The 18,419-nt window shown below is 51.6% G+C and overlaps 6 protein-coding genes across 6 annotated transcripts in view; 3 read left to right on the top strand and 3 right to left on the bottom strand.

Moving 5' to 3' along the window:
- Positions 1–2,805: 2,805 nt before the first annotated feature.
- Aspvir_007153 (histidine--tRNA ligase) lies at positions 2,806–4,685 on the top strand (the record flags this gene model as incomplete). Its single annotated transcript, XM_043270335.1, has 2 exons — positions 2,806–4,299; positions 4,365–4,685. 2 exons carry the CDS (start codon positions 2,806–2,808, stop codon positions 4,683–4,685), a joined length of 1,815 nt encoding a protein of 604 aa, XP_043126270.1.
- Positions 4,686–4,997: 312 nt separating this feature from the next.
- On the bottom strand, positions 4,998–6,607 carry Aspvir_007152 (putative ubiquinone biosynthesis monooxgenase (Coq6); the record flags this gene model as incomplete). Its single annotated transcript, XM_043270334.1, has 2 exons — positions 4,998–6,361; positions 6,439–6,607. 2 exons carry the CDS (start codon positions 6,605–6,607, stop codon positions 4,998–5,000), a joined length of 1,533 nt encoding a protein of 510 aa, XP_043126269.1.
- Positions 6,608–7,490: 883 nt separating this feature from the next.
- Aspvir_007151 (uncharacterized protein) lies at positions 7,491–7,891 on the top strand (the record flags this gene model as incomplete). The annotated part of the gene is made up of 2 exons (XM_043270333.1): positions 7,491–7,721; positions 7,775–7,891. 2 exons carry the CDS (start codon positions 7,491–7,493, stop codon positions 7,889–7,891), a joined length of 348 nt encoding a protein of 115 aa, XP_043126268.1.
- A 271-nt stretch (positions 7,892–8,162) lies between these two features.
- Aspvir_007150 (sorting nexin-4) lies at positions 8,163–9,757 on the bottom strand (the record flags this gene model as incomplete). Its single annotated transcript, XM_043270332.1, has 2 exons — positions 8,163–9,359; positions 9,461–9,757. 2 exons carry the CDS (start codon positions 9,755–9,757, stop codon positions 8,163–8,165), a joined length of 1,494 nt encoding a protein of 497 aa, XP_043126267.1.
- Positions 9,758–10,274: 517 nt separating this feature from the next.
- kexB (kexin kexB) lies at positions 10,275–12,870 on the bottom strand (the record flags this gene model as incomplete). The annotated part of the gene is made up of 2 exons (XM_043270331.1): positions 10,275–11,055; positions 11,120–12,870. The coding sequence occupies 2 exons, from the start codon at positions 12,868–12,870 to the stop codon at positions 10,275–10,277; spliced, it is 2,532 nt and encodes an 843-aa protein (XP_043126266.1).
- Positions 12,871–14,607: 1,737 nt separating this feature from the next.
- Positions 14,608–18,419, top strand: part of Aspvir_007148 (uncharacterized protein) — a gene marked incomplete at both ends in the record, with an annotated part of 4,565 nt that continues 753 nt past the window's right edge. The window contains 5 exons of the mRNA XM_043270330.1: positions 14,608–17,463; positions 17,523–17,648; positions 17,707–17,909; positions 17,966–18,261; positions 18,314–18,379. Coding sequence (XP_043126265.1) covers positions 14,608–17,463; positions 17,523–17,648; positions 17,707–17,909; positions 17,966–18,261; positions 18,314–18,379 — 3,547 coding nt within the window. The remainder of the gene's footprint in view (positions 17,464–17,522; positions 17,649–17,706; positions 17,910–17,965; positions 18,262–18,313; positions 18,380–18,419) is intronic.

Below are 18,419 nucleotides of genomic sequence, written 5' to 3'. Positions count from 1 at the left end.
CCGATCAGGATATACCCAAAGAAACTGTCGCCATGGGGAGAACTGTCAATACCTCCATGCCCTGGAACGGAGTATGTTACCAGTGACAGTACAGGTAGGTATCTGTAACTAAGTGGGTTACCCGAAGCTGTAAGGTATCCTTCCGCCTTTCTTACAGATGGGAGAGGTACCTTAGATACTTGTTAACTGGCCATCAGATTATTCTTACCAATGCCATAGCTATGTGGAAATCTGATATAGTCAATAGGTTCCTTCAGAATCAATCACCAAGGAACCCGCTGTACTGCTATGGAATCCCCGAGTCAGTCGTCCCACTGTCTCCGAACTGCTGCCTTGGATGTTCATCTGCAGAGTACATCCTGAACTGATCGATACAGGAGAATCGGATAAATTCAAGCCAAGCGTACCTATCTACATGGTGGTGTACATGGAGTGACTACATCACTCTTGAAAACCAGTCTAACCTTGGATATATCACTAAGAATAGCAGAGACCAGAGTCCTATGCCATGGCGTACAGGTCACTGTATTTTGAAAGGCCGCCTTCAAGCCTGGTCTTCGCTAGAAAGATACGCTGATTCCATGCCAGCCCATTGGCATTGGCTCAGGCTTATGTCAATGGCTTAGCTGGCCTTACCTTGTGTTACGGTGGCACACTCAGCGGATCGAGTTCCTGGATGCGTAGGCCAAGTTATCCTCCATTGATACAGATATGTAAGTCAATTTCTCAGGAGCTGGTCATCTTCGCTTGGACTTCAGGAATCTGACCACTCGTGATTATCTACTCTGTATCAGCGATCAAGGCGTACATCACTGACTTTAAGTCCTTGGTTGCTAATACCTTAGTAATGCTGTGGTGAAATGCAGCATGAATTCCGACCAGTATGAGCTCAGCGACCATCTTGGCGCTCCTTGTCGTACTAATAGGGTGCTGACAGCCTGATACTTAAGGCCATAAATTCGATAGACTCCATCCTAAGTATTATTGTTGAGATGTTGAATTACCGCTCAAAATAGTCGCCTTGGAACATTTTACCCACATATGGACTGAATCTTTGTCTCGATTCTCGAAAAAATGAGGAACAAGACGTAAGGTACTGTATCATATGTATCAAGGTAATCCGGCCACCGAACCACGTGGAAATACAAGGATGATAAGACAATTCCGGTTATGTACATAACCAATCATCAAATTTAACCAACCCCACATTGTTCGATAAACCCATAGTTCAACTGTTCCATGATACTAGGCAATACATGACATGCACAATGCTGTATGTTTTGCTGCTGTACGAAACTCAAAGGTACCTGAATAGGCTGAATCTAGTCTTAAGGTAACTACGCTGCAAAGTTGTCAGGTACTTTGAAGCTAGTTCTAGAAAACATCCTGTAATAATAATCATAGCCCATTACCTTGAGCAGTATTGAAAGAATAAGAGCGACCGACCGCCGTTGAGTGGTCGCGAGCCAGCCATAACCTGCTTCTTGAGTGGCAAGTTGGCAGTGGCTGGTTAAAATCTAGAAATAGTTAGAATTCCAACCAGGGGCTGAATCCTACGCATTGGGCCCAAGGACCAACACCTGCAGTGACATCCAATGGGACCTGGGGAAGGGCTCGTAGCAGAGGACGAATGAAAATGCTGGCTTGTATTGGTTTTCTGGGCCATGTGCCACCCCCTCGCGTGGGGTTAAGCTTTGAGCCAATCATAGTACACATAGTGTGGGGGCGTAAATGCCTCATCGTACTCGAATTTACTGGTCAAGGGAAGGTCTCGGTATGCATTTCAAGACTGGTCTTGAACTTGGTCAATATGTTCAGCCTGGTACTTTAGTCACAGAGATAATAATGTGAATTCAACAGCAAGTACAGAGTAGGCTAGGCCGTCAGGATGATGCTCTTTTTTAATTCCCAGAATCAGATTTGATTGTGCAACCGGCTGACCTCGCAGCAGATAACTGTGCTCACGGTGTACTTTCACACATGAACAATGCAACTTTGATAATAATAAGCAGAGCTCTGTCAAGGACTTTGACATTTGAAGATCGACGATCGTACGGATGACATCTACCCCACTTCCGTGGAAACTATGGGGTAGTCTCGAACCTTCAGAACATGTACCTGGGTTGTGGAATTGGACTACCTGTGATGCTTCTATATTTTCCTGTTCCATGATACCTGTCAGTTGGGATTTACCCCGGTGCTCTGGCGGAGAGGGCTTCGAAGCATACTATACCTTCAGGATGTACACCGCGGGCAAATACAGGTCATCAGAAGAACTCCTGTAGCGAAGTAACCGGGATGTCTTGGGCGAAGAAGTAAGCGCTCAGTTGAGATTGAGTAGAGACTGTCGAGAGCCTAAATTCTCCTTGTGTTGGTTCATCACTGCGCAGTGTACACTGCATTTGTCGATCTTGATTACTGGGTTAACTGAGTTCGGCTTGCATAAAACGTAGTCTCTTCGCTCTGGTTGCTGAGAGCCCAAAGCTTTCCTCGTCACTCATCTTGTCCTGAATAAGCTCTTCATAGAACGATAATAGAGCACAGTGTCCCCATCACCAGTAGATAGTCTACAGAGACAAATCGGAGAGTGAAAGATCCACACGTGACTTGCCCTAAGCGGAAGCCCTGAATCCCTGTTTGAGAATCGGACACGGAGAAACTTGCTCTTTCAAGCAACTCTTCAGAAAAAGCAAGGAGGAACTGAGTCAGAAGCAACACCTGATCATCAGATTGGCCAGAGATATATAGAGACTCATCGATTTATTGTCTACCAGCCGGCTCTGCTTCACCATTCCAATCCCTTGGATGAAGCCCACCTTTCAATCCGGCTTTTTGCGCTCCGCACGACAAGCAATTGTTGATCCCATTGTCGTTGTACCTGTCCGTCGGGCCCTTCTCAGCGCAGCGGCCGTCCGCCCAACAACCCTCACTCTCTCATCCAGCGACCCCACCATCCCCCACTACCGCCACTCTTCTTCCCTCACCATCAGATCTTCGCACCCGGTAGACACAATGCCCAAGGATAACAAGAGTTTCTTCAACCTCAAGACGCCCAAGGGCACGAAGGACTGGTCCGGGTCCGATGCACTCCTCCGCGACCGGATCTTCTCGACCATTGCCGATGTCTTCAAGCGTCACGGCGGCACGGCGCTCGACACACCCGTCTTCGAGCTGCGTGAGATCCTGGCCGGAAAATATGGCGAGGATTCGAAGCTTATCTACGACCTTCAGGATCAGGGTGGCGAGATCTGCTCCCTTCGCTACGATCTGACCGTCCCCTTTGCCCGCTGGCTCGCCATGAACCCCGACGTGCGCAGCATCAAGCGCTACCACATTGCCAAGGTGTATCGCCGTGATCAGCCCGCTGTGAGCAAGGGTCGCATGCGCGAGTTCTACCAATGTGACTTTGATATCGCCGGTGCTTTTGATCCTATGGTTCCCGATGCTGAGATTCTGCGGATCGTGACAGAAGTGTTTGAGGAACTTGGATGGCAGGGTCGTTATACTATCAAGGTCAACCACCGGAAAATCTTGGACGGTCTCTTCGAGGTCTGCGGTGTGCCGCCGGAGAAGATCCGTCCTATCTCCAGCGCCGTCGACAAGTTGGATAAAATGTCCTGGGCGGATGTGCGGAAGGAAATGGTCGAGGAGAAGGGACTGGATGGTGAGGTAGCCGACAAGATCGAGAAGTACGTGGCTGGGAAGGGCTCTCGGGATCTACTCGAGTCCCTATGGAAGGACGAGTCTTTGACCGCGAACCCGTCGGCCAAGGCTGGTCTGGAGGAGATGGGATTGCTCATGGACTACCTTGAAGCCTTCGGATGTCTCGACAAAATCTCCTTTGACATGTCGCTGGCGCGAGGACTCGACTACTACACAGGTGTCATTTACGAGGTTGTTACCGAAGGTTCTGCGCCTGCCGTCTCGTCCTCAGCCCCCGAAGCACAGAAGCTCCAGAAGTCCGGAAAGAAGGACAAGTCGAAGAGCGGGAACCTCGAAGATGAGGACAGATCAAACGACCCTACACTAGGTGTTGGCAGTGTTGCCGCGGGTGGCCGCTACGACAATCTCGTTGGCATGTTCTTGCCCAAGGCTCAGATTCCTTGTGTTGGTGTCTCATTCGGGGTCGACCGTATCTTCTCTATCACCAAGGCCAGACTCGAGCGGGAAAACAGCGCCGAGGCGCTGCGCAGCAGCGAAGTCGATGTCTTTGTCATGGCCTTTGGTGGAAAGGGCTTCACCGGTATGCTCAAGGAGCGTATGGATGTATGCCAGAAGCTCTGGAACGCCGGAATCAAGGTAAGCATCTCCACAATTGTCTCTACACAACACAAGCAGAAAGACAGCTGACCGTTCCCGTCTAGGCTGAATTTTCCTACAAGGTCAAGCCCAAGCTCCCCCAACAATTCAAGGCCGCCGAACAAGGAGGCGTCCCATTCGCCGTCATCCTGGGCGAGGACGAACTCGCCGCTGGCAAGGTTCGTATTAAGGAAATGGGTCTCGGGGAAGGCCACCCCGAGAAGGAAGGTGTCCTGGTCGACCTGACCGCCCTCACCGACGAAGTCAAGGCCAGACTGGCGAAGAAACAGAGCCAGACGTCAGCTAAGGCGGATATTTCGGAGGTAACGCAACAGCTTGAGGCTGTCAAGGTTGAAGCTCCCAAGACCGAGGATGCGGGGGTTTAAGCGGGGGATACGTCGCATATAGCAGGCTATTCACATAAAAAGGAACATGTAGAAAACGAGACAGCAGGACCGAGAAGTACCTGCGAGATTCCAAAATACCCGGTTTAGATTGCAGTCGAATTTGGAGCATGACATGCAAAAGTTTATTAACATTTCATTTTCTTATTCCGTGTACTCGCGTTCCCGCCCTCATAGTGTACATGTGGAGTATCGTAAGCTAAAGGATTCTGTCTCTGTCAAAAAGCTAACATACAGACGAATAACAACGGATATAGAAGTGAGAGGTGTGGTGAAAATAAGGCCGAGGCAATCTCAGCCCTGCGCGTTTTTCATCAAGAAATTCTTGACAAATGGTAAGCGGTCAATGACATCGAGACCGAAACTCCGAGCCCACGTAACCGGCCCCTGGCCGGGAACATTATACAGCTTGTGCAGGACATCGCAAGCAGCACCGATCTTGGCGTTAGTGGCGTATCGCTCTGCTGTATACCGTTCCAGAGTCAGAATATCACCGACGTCCATCCCGTGGTTGACGGCGTACTCAATCGTCTTGGAGAGGGAAGCCACATCCCCGAGACCGAGGTTGAGACCCTGTCCCGCCAGTGGGTGGATGACATGGGCCGCGTCGCCGACCAGAGCTACTCGGGGCGAGATGTAGGTCGACGCATGGCGAAAGCGCAGCGGGAAGGAGGCTACGCTGCCTTCTTGAACTCCGTTGACCATAGGCGGAATGTGGGATGGCTGAGGTGTATGTTGCAGGCGCCATGTGAGTTCGTCTTCGTGGGGGTTCTCGGCATCTGCGATCAGGTTTGCTGGGCGCTCCATGCTCATCATGTACTTGAGATCGGCCATGGAAAGACGGAAGGCAGCGTTCACCATGGCGATGAATGCTCTAGGCGACAGAGACTTGAGGTAGGCTGCATTTTCAACGGTGGTGGACCACACTAGAGTGGCGGTGTTGTTGGGAAGCGGAAGCAGAGCAATGGGACCCCCTAGGGATGGCAGGAAACGCTGGTAGGCGGTTCTGGTGCCGATGGGAAATGTAGGCGAAACTGGATCCGACAGAGACAGGGTGGCTACTATGCCATGCCTATCGTAGTCCCACCCATCCGTCGTGATGCCGGCAAACCGACGAACGGGGCTGTTAATACCGTCGGCACCAACCAAGAGCCTGGCAGCGATGCGCGAAGGCGCCTCGGATTGTCCCGCGGGTCCAGTAGGGGAGAGTGACAGAACCGGCCAAGCCGACAGATTAGGCCCACTGGAGCAGTCAACGCCATTCTCTATCGACGAAACTGTTGTGTTTGAGAAGATCGATAGGTTCTCTTCGCCTGATGTTTCAATGCGTGATAGCAGTCCGCGGACGAGATTCGCATTCTCCGTCATCGTCGCTACAGTGGGGAGATCCTCAAAGGGAGATGTTTCCATGGACCAGTCGAATGATATGCGCGATCCAGTCTCTCCGTCCCACACCTGCATCTCCTGATACTCCTGAGCACGACTCGTGTCGACATGATCCCACGCACCAATTCTCTGGAGGAACGACACAGATGACGGTGTCAGACTGCTGACTCGGTTGGAGAACTGGTGCGGTTCCAGCTTCCACGAGCGGGCTTTGCTTAGATCCTGTGTCTCAATAAGAGCGACCCTGAGTTTTGAAGTGGCTGGAGAAGCTCCTGTATGAGGTTAGTATCGCCACGTCACCGAATACGAACTCAATTGCGCGAATCGAGGGCGAAGAAGGATGCCATACTGAGAGCGGCCAACAGCCCCAGGCCCGCAGGACCACCACCGACGCAAACTACATCGTAGATCTCGGGTACAGAGGAGGGTTGAGTTGCGAATCTCCTGCGTGTGACTGTCCCCGATCGACAAGAGGGACAGATATAGGGCCGAAGGGCCGACCGAGAAAGAGGGCGCATGGTGAGCGTAAGCGTACGGAGTACAGTTTGAAAGTCGATCAGATCATCTCGTTTCGGTGATGCGCTGAGCCAGTTGACGGGGATGCAAACGCAACAAACACTCTCCGGTATTAATAGCATAACATGATGAGCATCATGCCATCAAGCATATTCTTCTTCAGGGCCAAAACGCTGGCTGATAGAGAGGTATAGCTCTGTCACACAGCTGCATCAACACTGAAACAATTGTCTCGCAGTCATATCCTGTCCAATGCTGGATGCTCAATCCGGATGTTCCAGAATACAACCGCCGACGGAGATCACCTTAGTCGACCCCGAGGGACCAGCCCCCAACGAATAAGCATCATTATAACCAGACATGATCTCTACTGTCCTATCATTTCTTCATCAATTCACTGCCACACCCGATGCAGGACGTGGTGCTGCGGCAGACTGCAACTCCGCCACCACGACGAGTCTGCTTTCGGACTAACCCGTACAACGTCCTTCATTCGAACCCTGCTGCAGCTGAATGATCGTTGCAGAGTCTAGTCTGATGCCACAATAAGCACTGAAACGCTGTCCCATTGCCACTGAGATGCATGATCCGCATTGCGAACGCACTGTAATACCATTTCCCCTGTCAACTGGAAAGTGCTTCGTAGGAGGCGGCTGAGATGAGGTCCATCGCGAGAGATATATTATGCCAATATCTCGTGAACAACTACTGTAACTGGCAGATGATCTCCGTTAAACTAAAAGGCTTCGATTGACTACCTCAATTATGCCTGTTGATTCGCTTCTTTGCTCCTAGCATTTTTCGTAATCTACTCAGTTAGCCTTGAGATCAAGATCACCAGTAGAGGGGTAGTGCCACCACACACTACGCCTCCGCCGTCAACAAATGGCATCTACATCAACGTCGACATCAACATCGACTGCCACCTCCAAATCAAGCACTACGGTCACTGCCCCAACACAATCCGCCCTCCATCTCAGCGCCAACTTCGCAGGCGCGCATTCCAAGTTCCATGCGGGAAACCCCAATGCCGTGGGATACGACCATGAGATATACCTCCAGTTGACGGCGGGCGAGAAAGCGAAAGAGAAGACGCCGAATCAGGTATACCGGGAGGTGTGTGGTTGTGGTTGATCAAAGAGGAGCAATGAAGACTGACATTGTTGCAGGAACGAGCGCGAAGACGCACGACAAGGGCTTTGGATCCAGCTATTTTAGATCCGCAGGGCGATCCGAGTCCGATTGACTTTGAATGCGCCGAGGTTCAGTCAAAGCGAGACTGGTAGATGGGTGTGTGTCTGGCCTCACGATATTCAGAGTTCTCTACCCGGGGTGCAGGAATTGACCTGGATGTGTATGTGTATGTATTGATTTGAGGGTACGGGATGGGAATGACTGATAACTACCAAATTATACACTCGCAAGAGCTGTCACTGAACAGACAAGAAAGTACGCCCTCCGGTGATTGCCAAGTAACAAGAATCGCTGCCTTGTAGAGAAACGAAGTAAACAAAGTAATGAAAGACCTGTCCGGTACCATCACAGTTCGCCATTGCTCTACGCTGCCACTCCCTCCCCGCGACCACGTTCTGGCGTCTCGGGATCGTTATCAAGGTCCCCTTCCATTTCAGCAACGAATCTCTCCCACGTATTAATCACGCCCTGGAAAAAGTCGATGTTCTTTTCAGCAAGATCCCCCAGTGTATCTCGAAACTCAACCGCCTTTATCCGTTCAAAGTCGGCTACTTCGCGGACAACCTCCTCATCGAACATCTCTGATGTGGTCTTGGCTGATTCCACCTCCCGAGTCAGCTCGTCGATGCGCAGCTCGAGCTTCCGGACGCGCTCCCGACGCGACTGTTCGTGGTCGACCCCGCGCATGTCTTCCATCTTGGAGCGGATGAATGAGGCAGGCGACGAAGTTAGAGGGTTGGAGGCGTAGTAGGAAGATGGGTTGGCGGCAAGCGAGTCCCGCTCAGCCACCGCTTTGTTGCGATAATCGACCAGCGCTTCAAAGTCGAGTTGTTTCTGCTCACGGGTCTTGAGGAGGGCTTTGAGTGAGACAATGTACGCTTCCATATCCCGTAGAGAGCCCAGGTAGTTCTGATCCGTGTGGTCTTTGAGCGTTTTGAACCCCCGCGCGGTCTCCTCCACCGATGCCGCGAAGATCTGTAGCGGGACCTCGACATCCGGCTCGAGGGGCACAAGTTTCCGGAATTGTGTTGCAAGATCGTTGTAGTCTGTCTCGAGGTCGCTCTCCCGACGCGCTACTCGGGCGACGATCTTCTCAACATGGTTGAGATCCTCATCTAGCTTGTCTGCTTTCTCCTTGACCTCGATGAATCGGCGGTCTGCCTTGTGAACCTTTGTGAATGCATTGACAAACGTGTCAGTGAAGTTGTCAAAAATCCCCGTCCCGCTACCATCCGAGTTGCCCGTCGAGCTGCGGGTAGTGTGCAGTCGCATGTGCGCATTCCAGTCTGGCGATTCGAGGAAAATAGCGAGCAACGGAGCTCGACGAAGGACAGGGTGCAATGTCAGCCGCTTCAAGAACCGATGTAACGACCAAGCGCGACGAGTAGTGAACTCCGGCCCGAACCGATCTCCCGTCACGTACTCCATCTTATGCTTCTCCGGCAGCGGCGGGACCGCGCAGGCAGGATATTCCCGGTAAAGCGTCCTGTACAGAAAAAAGAAATCGGTAAATCGCCTCCGCACGGCAAAGTCTGGCTTCTGAAAGGACTTGAAATCGGTCTGCATTTTATCATGTCGTCAATACCTCATTCGCATGCATATCCTGCCAGGCAGCCGGCAAACGGGCACAAGTCCCCCTGATGAGAAAGAGAGTAACCCACATGTGTAGTGACGAGATACGAAATGTATGCATCCTTAGTCCCATCATTCTCCTTCAACGGGGAGTCGACTCGACATTCCAGTACCCCATCCCCGATACCCGCCAGATCCACGGCGTCCGCCAGCGGCCCGGCCTGAGGCGGGTCTTCGTGAACTGAACTCATCCTCCGCTTGCCATTGGTATCACGATTGTATCCTTGCGATTCATCCGCATCTGTCCCTGATGTGGTGGGCCGAGAAACGTCGCTCTCTGGGTCCTGTCTCCACGAGACGCTATCGAAGTCGTCGTGCTGATCCATCGAGGGGCACCCGTCTGGCGGTGTCTTGGCTTACGGCGTTGTTGCACTGACACTGTCTGGTGGATCTGATGAACAAAGACCCAAGAACTATAGGTATCGAGAGCCTGATGGTAAACGAGAAATATGTGAATATATCCTATCGGGTGCTGGTTGGTGGTAGCTGATGATGGAGAGTTGCGGAGGAGCCATCAATCTGCTTAGTGGAGCAGCCGGGGAGCTGGAGAACCACAGCGTCATCGGCCAAGACTACCTAGAGGAGCATCCAGCCTTCGATTTTATCCATGATCACCGCTCCATCTCCCAAAACCGTCGTCGGTTGTCTTATTTTACTGTTAGCCACGTATTATCTCCAATTATGTTCATGATTGAGTTGTTGTTCTTCAGAAGATGATTATATACAGATCTTTCATTCAGCACCAGGCTGAATCGCACTGGAGATAAATGGAAACGCCTACTAAGTACGGAAACAGAAAAATCAAAAGGGGATTTTTCCACAGTAAACAAAAGGATAAATGCATCAGTGGTCGCCGTGTCTCAGACTATGGCCATCGCTCGAGGTGTCGCGGAGACGATCCTCACTCAGAGCCCGATCTCTGTAAGGCTCATCATCCTCGTCGCTGAACAAAGGCTCCTCGTCGCTTTCCCCTGCAAAGGCATTGTACAGCTCGCCACCTCGGCGCTGAGTGCGACCGGGACGCCCGTTGGCGGCTTGGAGCGCATCCTCGTCCTCGATCATTTCAAAATCATAGTCGTCGCGCGGGTTATTGAGAATGCGCTTGCGTCGCTGGACCTGGAAGTAGATCCCGAGACCAATACAGAACACAATAATGGACCCGATGGCGGCATAGATCCAGACTTGCGTCCTCTTGGAAGCGCCGAATGTGGGCATGAAGCTGGGCAAGAAGCTGTCCGACGCAGCAGTAGGTGTGGGAGAAGATGTCGCCGTGGCGGCCGGCCTGGTCTCGGCCGGAGGAGCTAGTTCGGTTGCGGTCGTCTGGGCGGGCGGTGGTGTCTGAGTTTCGATGGGCTTTGCGTTCACAGGACGATTGATGGTGTCGTCCGTGGAGTCCGGGGCACCGGTTTTGGTAGGTCCTGTCTCCACACTGGTGGTAGCCACAATAGCATCCTCGATGCTGTGATCGTCGTCATGCTCATCGGGCAAGGGATGAGGCTTTTGATTGGCGCCATCGATAGCCTCTCCCCAGAAATTCAGTCGCCAATCAATGAACTCTCCGGTGTACTCATTCACGTTGGTATCTTTGACAATTACAGTCCATCTTCCCACACCCGACTCACCCCTGCAGGAAAAAAAAGGGGGTTAGAAATCTCAAATCGCCAACTGCAGGGGGAAAGACTCCTTACCAATGAGCAACAGTCATGAAAGTCCAGTCGACATAGCCCGCTTTTTCATTATCCGACCGTCTTGGGGTGCTCAGATGGCTGACAATGCCTTCTGGACTGCGTAGCTCGACGCTAAGGTCACCACGGCGTGTATGATTGACATTCATGGTCACAGTAACATGCTCCAACCTCGCAATGTTCGCGTTCTTCATCATCTGCTCAGTCACATCGTACAAACTGGCTAGACCCTGGTCGCCTTGAGGGACTTTGTGCTGCACACGGAGCCAAGGGGAGTGGAACCAGGCTTGTGGCTTCACCAGCTCCCAGGTCTTGGCCTTCTGAACCAGGGTGTACGCATCAACTTTGCCATAGCCCCAGTCATGACTGAACTTCCTTCCAGCCTTGGTGACCTGCCAGCTACCGTCGTCTTCATGAACCGGGACGGCCGTTTCCACCATGAGATATTGCGTATCGCGCCACGTTAGTTCCGGACGAGCGCTGAGAGCCAGTGCTACGGCCCCCGCGGCCAAAGGTCCTGCCGCCGATGTTCCACCGTGCAGAGAGTAACATTTGTCAGTTCCAACGTCGGTGGTGTGGATTGCGTCGCTGGAGCCACTGCTGTAAGCTACCACTAACTGTGCGGAGCAAGACTCGGAATAGCTAGGGTGTTTCCCTTCCCTGTCAATAGCGCCCACAGTGATACTGTAAATGCTATTCGTATAGCCGTCGAAGTTGCAATTATCGTCGAAGCTTGCACCGTTCCCAGCCGCAAACACGAATATCGAGCCCTTCCCGCCGCGCCCGTTCTGGACGCCATTGACAAAGGCCCGCTTGATCAGAATGCCAGGACCTTCCATGGTCGCGCCATCATCGGGAGGACCCCAAGAACACGAGAAAATATCGTTTTCCTGATAAGCGAAGTTGATGGCCTTCGCCTCGTCAGCGTCGTCGATAGCCTTAGAGAGAATCCGGACCCCAGCAATCCGGCTGTCGTACGCAACGCCGACTCCACAAACGTCGTTTCGCGCCGCTGCAATCTCACCGGCGCATCTTGTACCATGCTTGTCATCGATAAGTCGTGGCCTAGGTTCTGGGGTCTGGTCGTTGAAATCGTAAGAGCCTTCGGGGAAGTAGTTCGGCTTAAGGTCATTGCTGTACATATCCAATCCGTCATCGACCACCGCCGTAGTGACACCTTTTCCAGTTATGCCTTCCATCCATACACCAGTGACATTAAGATCATGACCGAGCTGTACAGTATTAAACAAGTGCCACTGTCCATTAAAGATGGGATCCGCAATCCCGAGCGTGGAGGCGATTCGCTTCTGAGCTTGGGCAGCTACTGGGTCCACCTTGCCGGTCGCGAAAGCTCTCGCAAGCTTCTCCGGCGGTGGTGCTCGCTTCACTAAACGCTTCTTGGGTGCCAGCTTCTGTGACCAGAGAATCCCACCCAGTGCATCGTTGTCCCGCTCCTGCGACGTGGCATCGTCTCTCGAACGCCGCCGAATCTTCCTCGAAGCACGTGCACGTTCCAGCAACGCATCTAAGTCTGAGCTGCTCTCCCGGGGTATCGAGAATGTGTGGTGGTTTGCGAGTTCTCCGATTTGACCTTCATGGCGAGCTCCCAGGAGCTGAGCGACATGGGATGGCGAAGCGGAGTCGTCGAGGTGGAGGGCGAAGAATTCGTGGGTATCGTAGGATCGAGGCTGGACATTTGCAGTGGTTGCAGAGATGAAGCTCAAGACTAGAGCTGTACTCCCAAGAAATCGCATCTTGGATGGGTAGGACGTCTTGTTGAACAAAAGGAAAATGTCCTCTCAGTGAGGCGGAATAAAGGACAACGAAATGGCTGCCATGAACGGGAAGCCAACAAGATCCACTCAGAAGAAGATCAGGTATCGCAGAGAGGACTTTCCGAGTCCAGGGTATTTATTAACAAGTAATGATAATAAGAAGAAGAAGAAGAAGAAGAAGAAGAAGAAGGAGAATTTGAACGTCGGTTCTTGCTTCATGAAAATCCCAGCGTTGTCAATGTCGATGACTGAGAAAAGATGGTTGCGGAGTTTGAGTCTATTTAACAACTATTCTGACTACAAATGTCGCCTATTCAAGCTGATCTACCTCTCTATTCGGGGGCCATACATAAGCAAGGGGCTTTCACCAAGAAAGAGTAGACAAAGAGACGGTTATGCGACCGCGGCAAAATGACCTCTAGGAGGCCAGAATACAGACTGTATTGATTTTTATTGATTCTAGATGAAAGAAAGCTACCCGCATACTACTAATTCTGCAGAATAATACCTATGTATCGAAGGTGGGCCATCATCCATCTATCTACCATAAACCTCCATAGGCAGCTCATTCGAAATCTTAACGAGTCCGAAAGACCACGTTCCGATTGCTTAGACCCTTGTCAAAGACTAAGTGGCCAACAGCCTTAACACCACTGTCGCTCTGCTGCATCCAATTCCTGGATATGGCGATGCGACCTTCGCGCTTGGATGCTTCTATAAATTTGTGGCACTGGAACACTCAATTCTTACCCCCTATCTAACCAAGACGGAGCGACCTCAGTTCCTACAGCAGACCACTGACTATCCTTTTTCGTGGCACATTCAGCTTCAATTAGACGTATAATACTCTGACTGCCTCAGGATCGTTGTTCTTAGGACAGAATTGGGCAGCTGCATACGGATTATCCAATCCCATTATCTATATCTTGAGCGCTTCATAAATAAGGCAGTGCTGCGGACACGAACCACCAACAGTATTGGAGATACAGTGAAAGGGTCAAGGATCCCTTAATAGGAGATCGGTGGTGCCTGGCAAGGTTGATTCTGCTGCAGGTCCAAGTCCAGGTCGCAGTCCAACAACAGCCCCGCGGCGAAGGAGTAGGAAAGAGGGCTGGGCGATTAAATCAAGTTGCCAGCCACCAGGTTTAAATCTAAATCCATACCGGACTGGCCCTGCACGATCAATCTTGCAAAAGGCATAGTATCATTATGGTGCATTACTCCATATCACATTTTACTCTGATCATTCCGTCACCTTCTATTCCCTTAATCCTTTTTCCTTTTTCCTTCTGTAAAGCTTCATAGCTCATTCTCTGCATTGAGATTCTCCATTGTTTTCTTTGTATACTCCACATCTGTATACTTCTTCATCACAACCAGCGCCGAACTTGTCCCGCCATTCCACAGCCTCGGGGCTCAGACGTAATTTCGAATAGGCGTACAGGTCCAGGATAGACTCCTCATCTTCTACAGTACCTTCGCCAACACATTCATTTTCTCGGTCCTGATTACAATCCTAAAGTGAGACCTCAGTCGCAGGCAATTGACTTTCAAGGTATGTCTTTAGTTCTTGTAACCCTGGCACTCGATTTAAACCCCCCTAATACAACTCTTCGGACCAAAGCTGACCATCGTCACTCGGGCCTAGGTACTTGATTATCATGCTCTCGAGTACGGATCTTTAAGAGTTGCTCCTGGCTACAACCGAGTCGCAGAATGGCTACAGCAGCTTATCGAAGACCTATCGATAGAGACTCCATGTCACCTCAACAGATGTCTCCCAACGAAGCCCAGCATCAAGATGATAATGTCAGAACTGCCCATATGGACTATTTGCACGATGACAAGCACATGTTAAGAAATCCAGAGGCCCCCCATGGCCAGTCGCATCCCTACCCCAGCAATTCTGCTGCAACACAGAGAAGACAGGTTTCCAGTTCATTTTCTGCAAGAGCTCATAACCGCCCAGGGGGTAATATAATCCCACCGCAAGATTATCTCACATCCACCTCTCGTCCCATCAAAGGAAATGGAGCACCTGCGAGACGTCCAACCAACCCAGAAGCTGCTGCCTCGGGGTCAGTGAGGCAAATGGAGGACGGCAAAGCGACATCGCCGGTAGACTCTGTCAACCAAACATCGCCGCTGAGTCGATCTAGCACGTTACGGTCTTCAACGAATAAGCAGCATGAGTGGGCCCCAGATAGATCCCCTCTTCAGAAGCTCGAAGTTACATTGAATGTGATTAGCAAAGAGGAAAAAAGGGCGCGCGTCTTGGAGGCCGAGATGAAGCTCAAAGAACGATTGGCACGTCAACAGGCGGAGGCAGAAAATCGAAATGCCTCTCTCGCACAGCCTACAGACAGCAACTCAACCGCAGGCCCAGTTGGAAGTAGGATGCCTCAGCAATTGGTAGCACAGCGGGATGTCAGCCAAGGAGAGCAGGAGAATCGGACCCGAAACACCAAACAAAGCATTGGCCAGAACGCTGTTCACCAGGGGCACGAAGCGACGATTCCCCATGAGCAAGGAACTCCAGGACAGGCAAAGTCTAGCGCCCAAAAGCCAGGACCACCGGCCCAGTTGGTGGCCCCTGAGATGCAAGCCTCGAAGATTAGCAATTCAAAGCCCTTGGCGGGGCCAATTTTGAATCACGGTAGCGTTCCCAGGCGATCTGTGTCGGTGACAAACAGACCCGGAGGTCATGCCATGAACGCCACGAGAGATCCTAACATGTCTCGAGATGGGAGAGATTTTCCTGCGGTACTTGGGCCAGCACAGAAAGATCATGCAATGCCAAGAATGGCCCAGATGCATCACTCACAACCATATGCTGACGCTCGGGTCCAACAGAGTCGAGCGCCCCAGACGGGTCCTGGAGGAAATGACCCTTATGCACAAGGCATAGCTTCCCAGCAACCAGAACACCTAATCACAAATACACATAATGCTGTACTGAACGATCTTTCCCAGGACGAATTAGGCTCACACATAAAGCCCAAGAGAAACACTGTTTCGTTCAATGTGCCTCCGCCAACGCCTCCTCCACTTTCAGAGTGGAAGAACGCACCGGTTGCTCGACTCGGTGCTTCCGACTTCGACTTTCAACATCTCGACGTTGATCGAAGCAAAGCCTGGTGGGAAGGTGGTGGCAGTAATCGCAGGAAGAGCAGAGCTCTCCCCAGCGCTTATCAGAAGCCTGTTCAAAAGTTGACGGGTAAGTGGTTTTACCCAGCACTGGGGGACTCCTTCGTTTATCCGGCCCCATGTTCTCTTGTTTCCCTTTCTCAGTCCACTAACCATGGAATCCACGCAGAGAATAAGAGCTTTCAGCCACCGATCTTCCTGAAATGTGGCCCTCTGCTCCGCTACACAGGACTGAAACGAGTCAGTATTGACGGACCAAACGGCCCTTTCGACAAGGAGACTTGGAGAGGTAGTATTATGATTGTTACCAAAGATTCACGGTCTTCCTATGAGTCACCGCCCACCCTGAGGTTATTTTCGCAGCCGATGGATCTCCTGCCGCCTCCGCCTGTCGAGGTCAGTGGCGCTCAGCTTGCACCAGAGTACGTCGATCCCACGGCAGGTCTCATGAAGCTGGGTAGGGACGGCAGGCCGCTTTATGTCAAGCCAATTGACCATACCGAGGAAGGAGTGGACTTGTCATTCGTGGAAAATGACGATGGAGTCTACGAGATGTCCCCCAGTAACCCGGACTATAGTAGTGATGTCAATCAGTCGATCCCCGCCAACAGGCTTCACTCGGTGGACGGAGAAACTGTGGGAGCATACAAAGAAGTTCCCGGAGCGCGCTTGTACGCCGACTCAGCTCGAGATGTCACATTCTGGAGGTTCAGCATTGAAATTGAACTAGGCGAGATGCAACAACGAATCGCGTACCGCTTGAACCACGGACCGGCCCTGGGATTCTGGGTACCGGCCAGAGGGCAGTCTATGAACATTATGTTCCATAGCTGCAATGGCTTCAGCCTAGGAGTCGATTCCAACAAATTCTGCGGTCCTGACCCTCTATGGCGCGACGTATTGAATGAGCATCAGACTCGCCCTTTCCACGTCATGATTGGGGGCGGTGATCAGATCTTTAATGACAAAGTTATGGTGGAATCGCCCCGATTCCAAGAATGGGTCAAGATAAAGAACCTGACTGACAAGTACGACACGCCATTTGACCCGGAATTTCGAGCGGAGATAGAGAGCTTCTACCTCGAGAACTATTCGGCTTGGTTCTCACAGGGCCTTTTCTCTCTGGCCAATTCCGAAATCCCAATGGTTAACATCTGGAACGATCACGACATCATTGAAGGTTTCGGGTCGTATCCGGACGAGTTCATGGCTACACCGGTGATTTCCGGACTGGGTAGAATAGCGTTCAAGTATTATCTACTCTTCCAGCATCACAGTGTCATTGAAGAGACAGAGGCAGATGAGCCTAGCTGGCTGCTTGGCGCGCAGCTGGGACCATACATCAACCAGCGAAGTCGAAACGTGTTCATGTCAATGGGCAAGGAAATAGCTTTTCTGGGGTTGGATTGCAGGACAGAGCGACTGGTAAGAAGAATATGCTTTCTTGGTGGTCGGGAGAAAGGCAGACGCTGACCAATCTTCAGAGCGACGAGATACTCAGCGAGCAGACATGTGATTTGATCTGGGACCGATGCCACCGCGAGATTGTCCGCGGAGAAACCAAGCATCTGATAGTGCTCTCGAGCGTTCCCGTCGCATACCCAAGAATGGTTTGTACTCCCGCAAACCCACCATGACATGGGTTGTGTTTCTGACATTTTAACACAGGCAATGCTCAAAAACATTCTCAATAGTCGCAAATCGCTGGGCAAGGCCGGGTTTTTCGGAGGCTTCGTGAACAAGAACGGCAGCAAGGTAGAGATATTCGATGATCACTGGACGGCTAAACATCACAAAGCCGAACGCACCTATCTGCTTGAGGACCTCCAAGACCTTGCAGCAGAAAAGTCCGTCCGGGTGACTATCTTGAGGTGAGGATCTGCTCCTGGGCAGTGAATGTTTGCAGGAAGCTAACATGACGCTCCAGCGGCGATGTCCATCTGGCAGCCATCGGACAATTCTACTCCAATCCCAGACTAAACCTGCCCAAAGACAAGGATTACCGATACATGCCGAATGTCATATCTTCTGCAATTGCAGACATGCCGGAAACCGAAATGGTATCGGACGTGCTGAACAAGCGCAACCACGTTCACCACTTGGACACGAACACAGATGAAGACATGATTCCCATCTTCACGCACGACGTCAACAGCAAGCCGCGTAACAACAAGCGCTTGCTTCCACGCCGAAATTGGTGCGCAATCCGAGAGTATCAACCCGGTGAGCTGATGTGCCATTCCTTACCAGATATCAATTCTCTGACTGAAGATAGGCTCCACACCTCCAGCTTCGCCGGATTCCGAAGAAGCCCCTCCACCAGCTGAGGAGCCGCGTCCGGGTAAACTGCAAAGAACTCTGTCCTTAGGGCGAGGTGACAG

Source organism: Aspergillus viridinutans (assembly GCF_018404265.1).
Source record: "Aspergillus viridinutans IFM 47045 DNA, scaffold_5, whole genome shotgun sequence".
Taxonomy (NCBI): Eukaryota; Fungi; Ascomycota; class Eurotiomycetes; order Eurotiales; family Aspergillaceae; genus Aspergillus; species Aspergillus viridinutans.
This window is presented reverse-complemented; position numbering and strand designations above follow the sequence as displayed.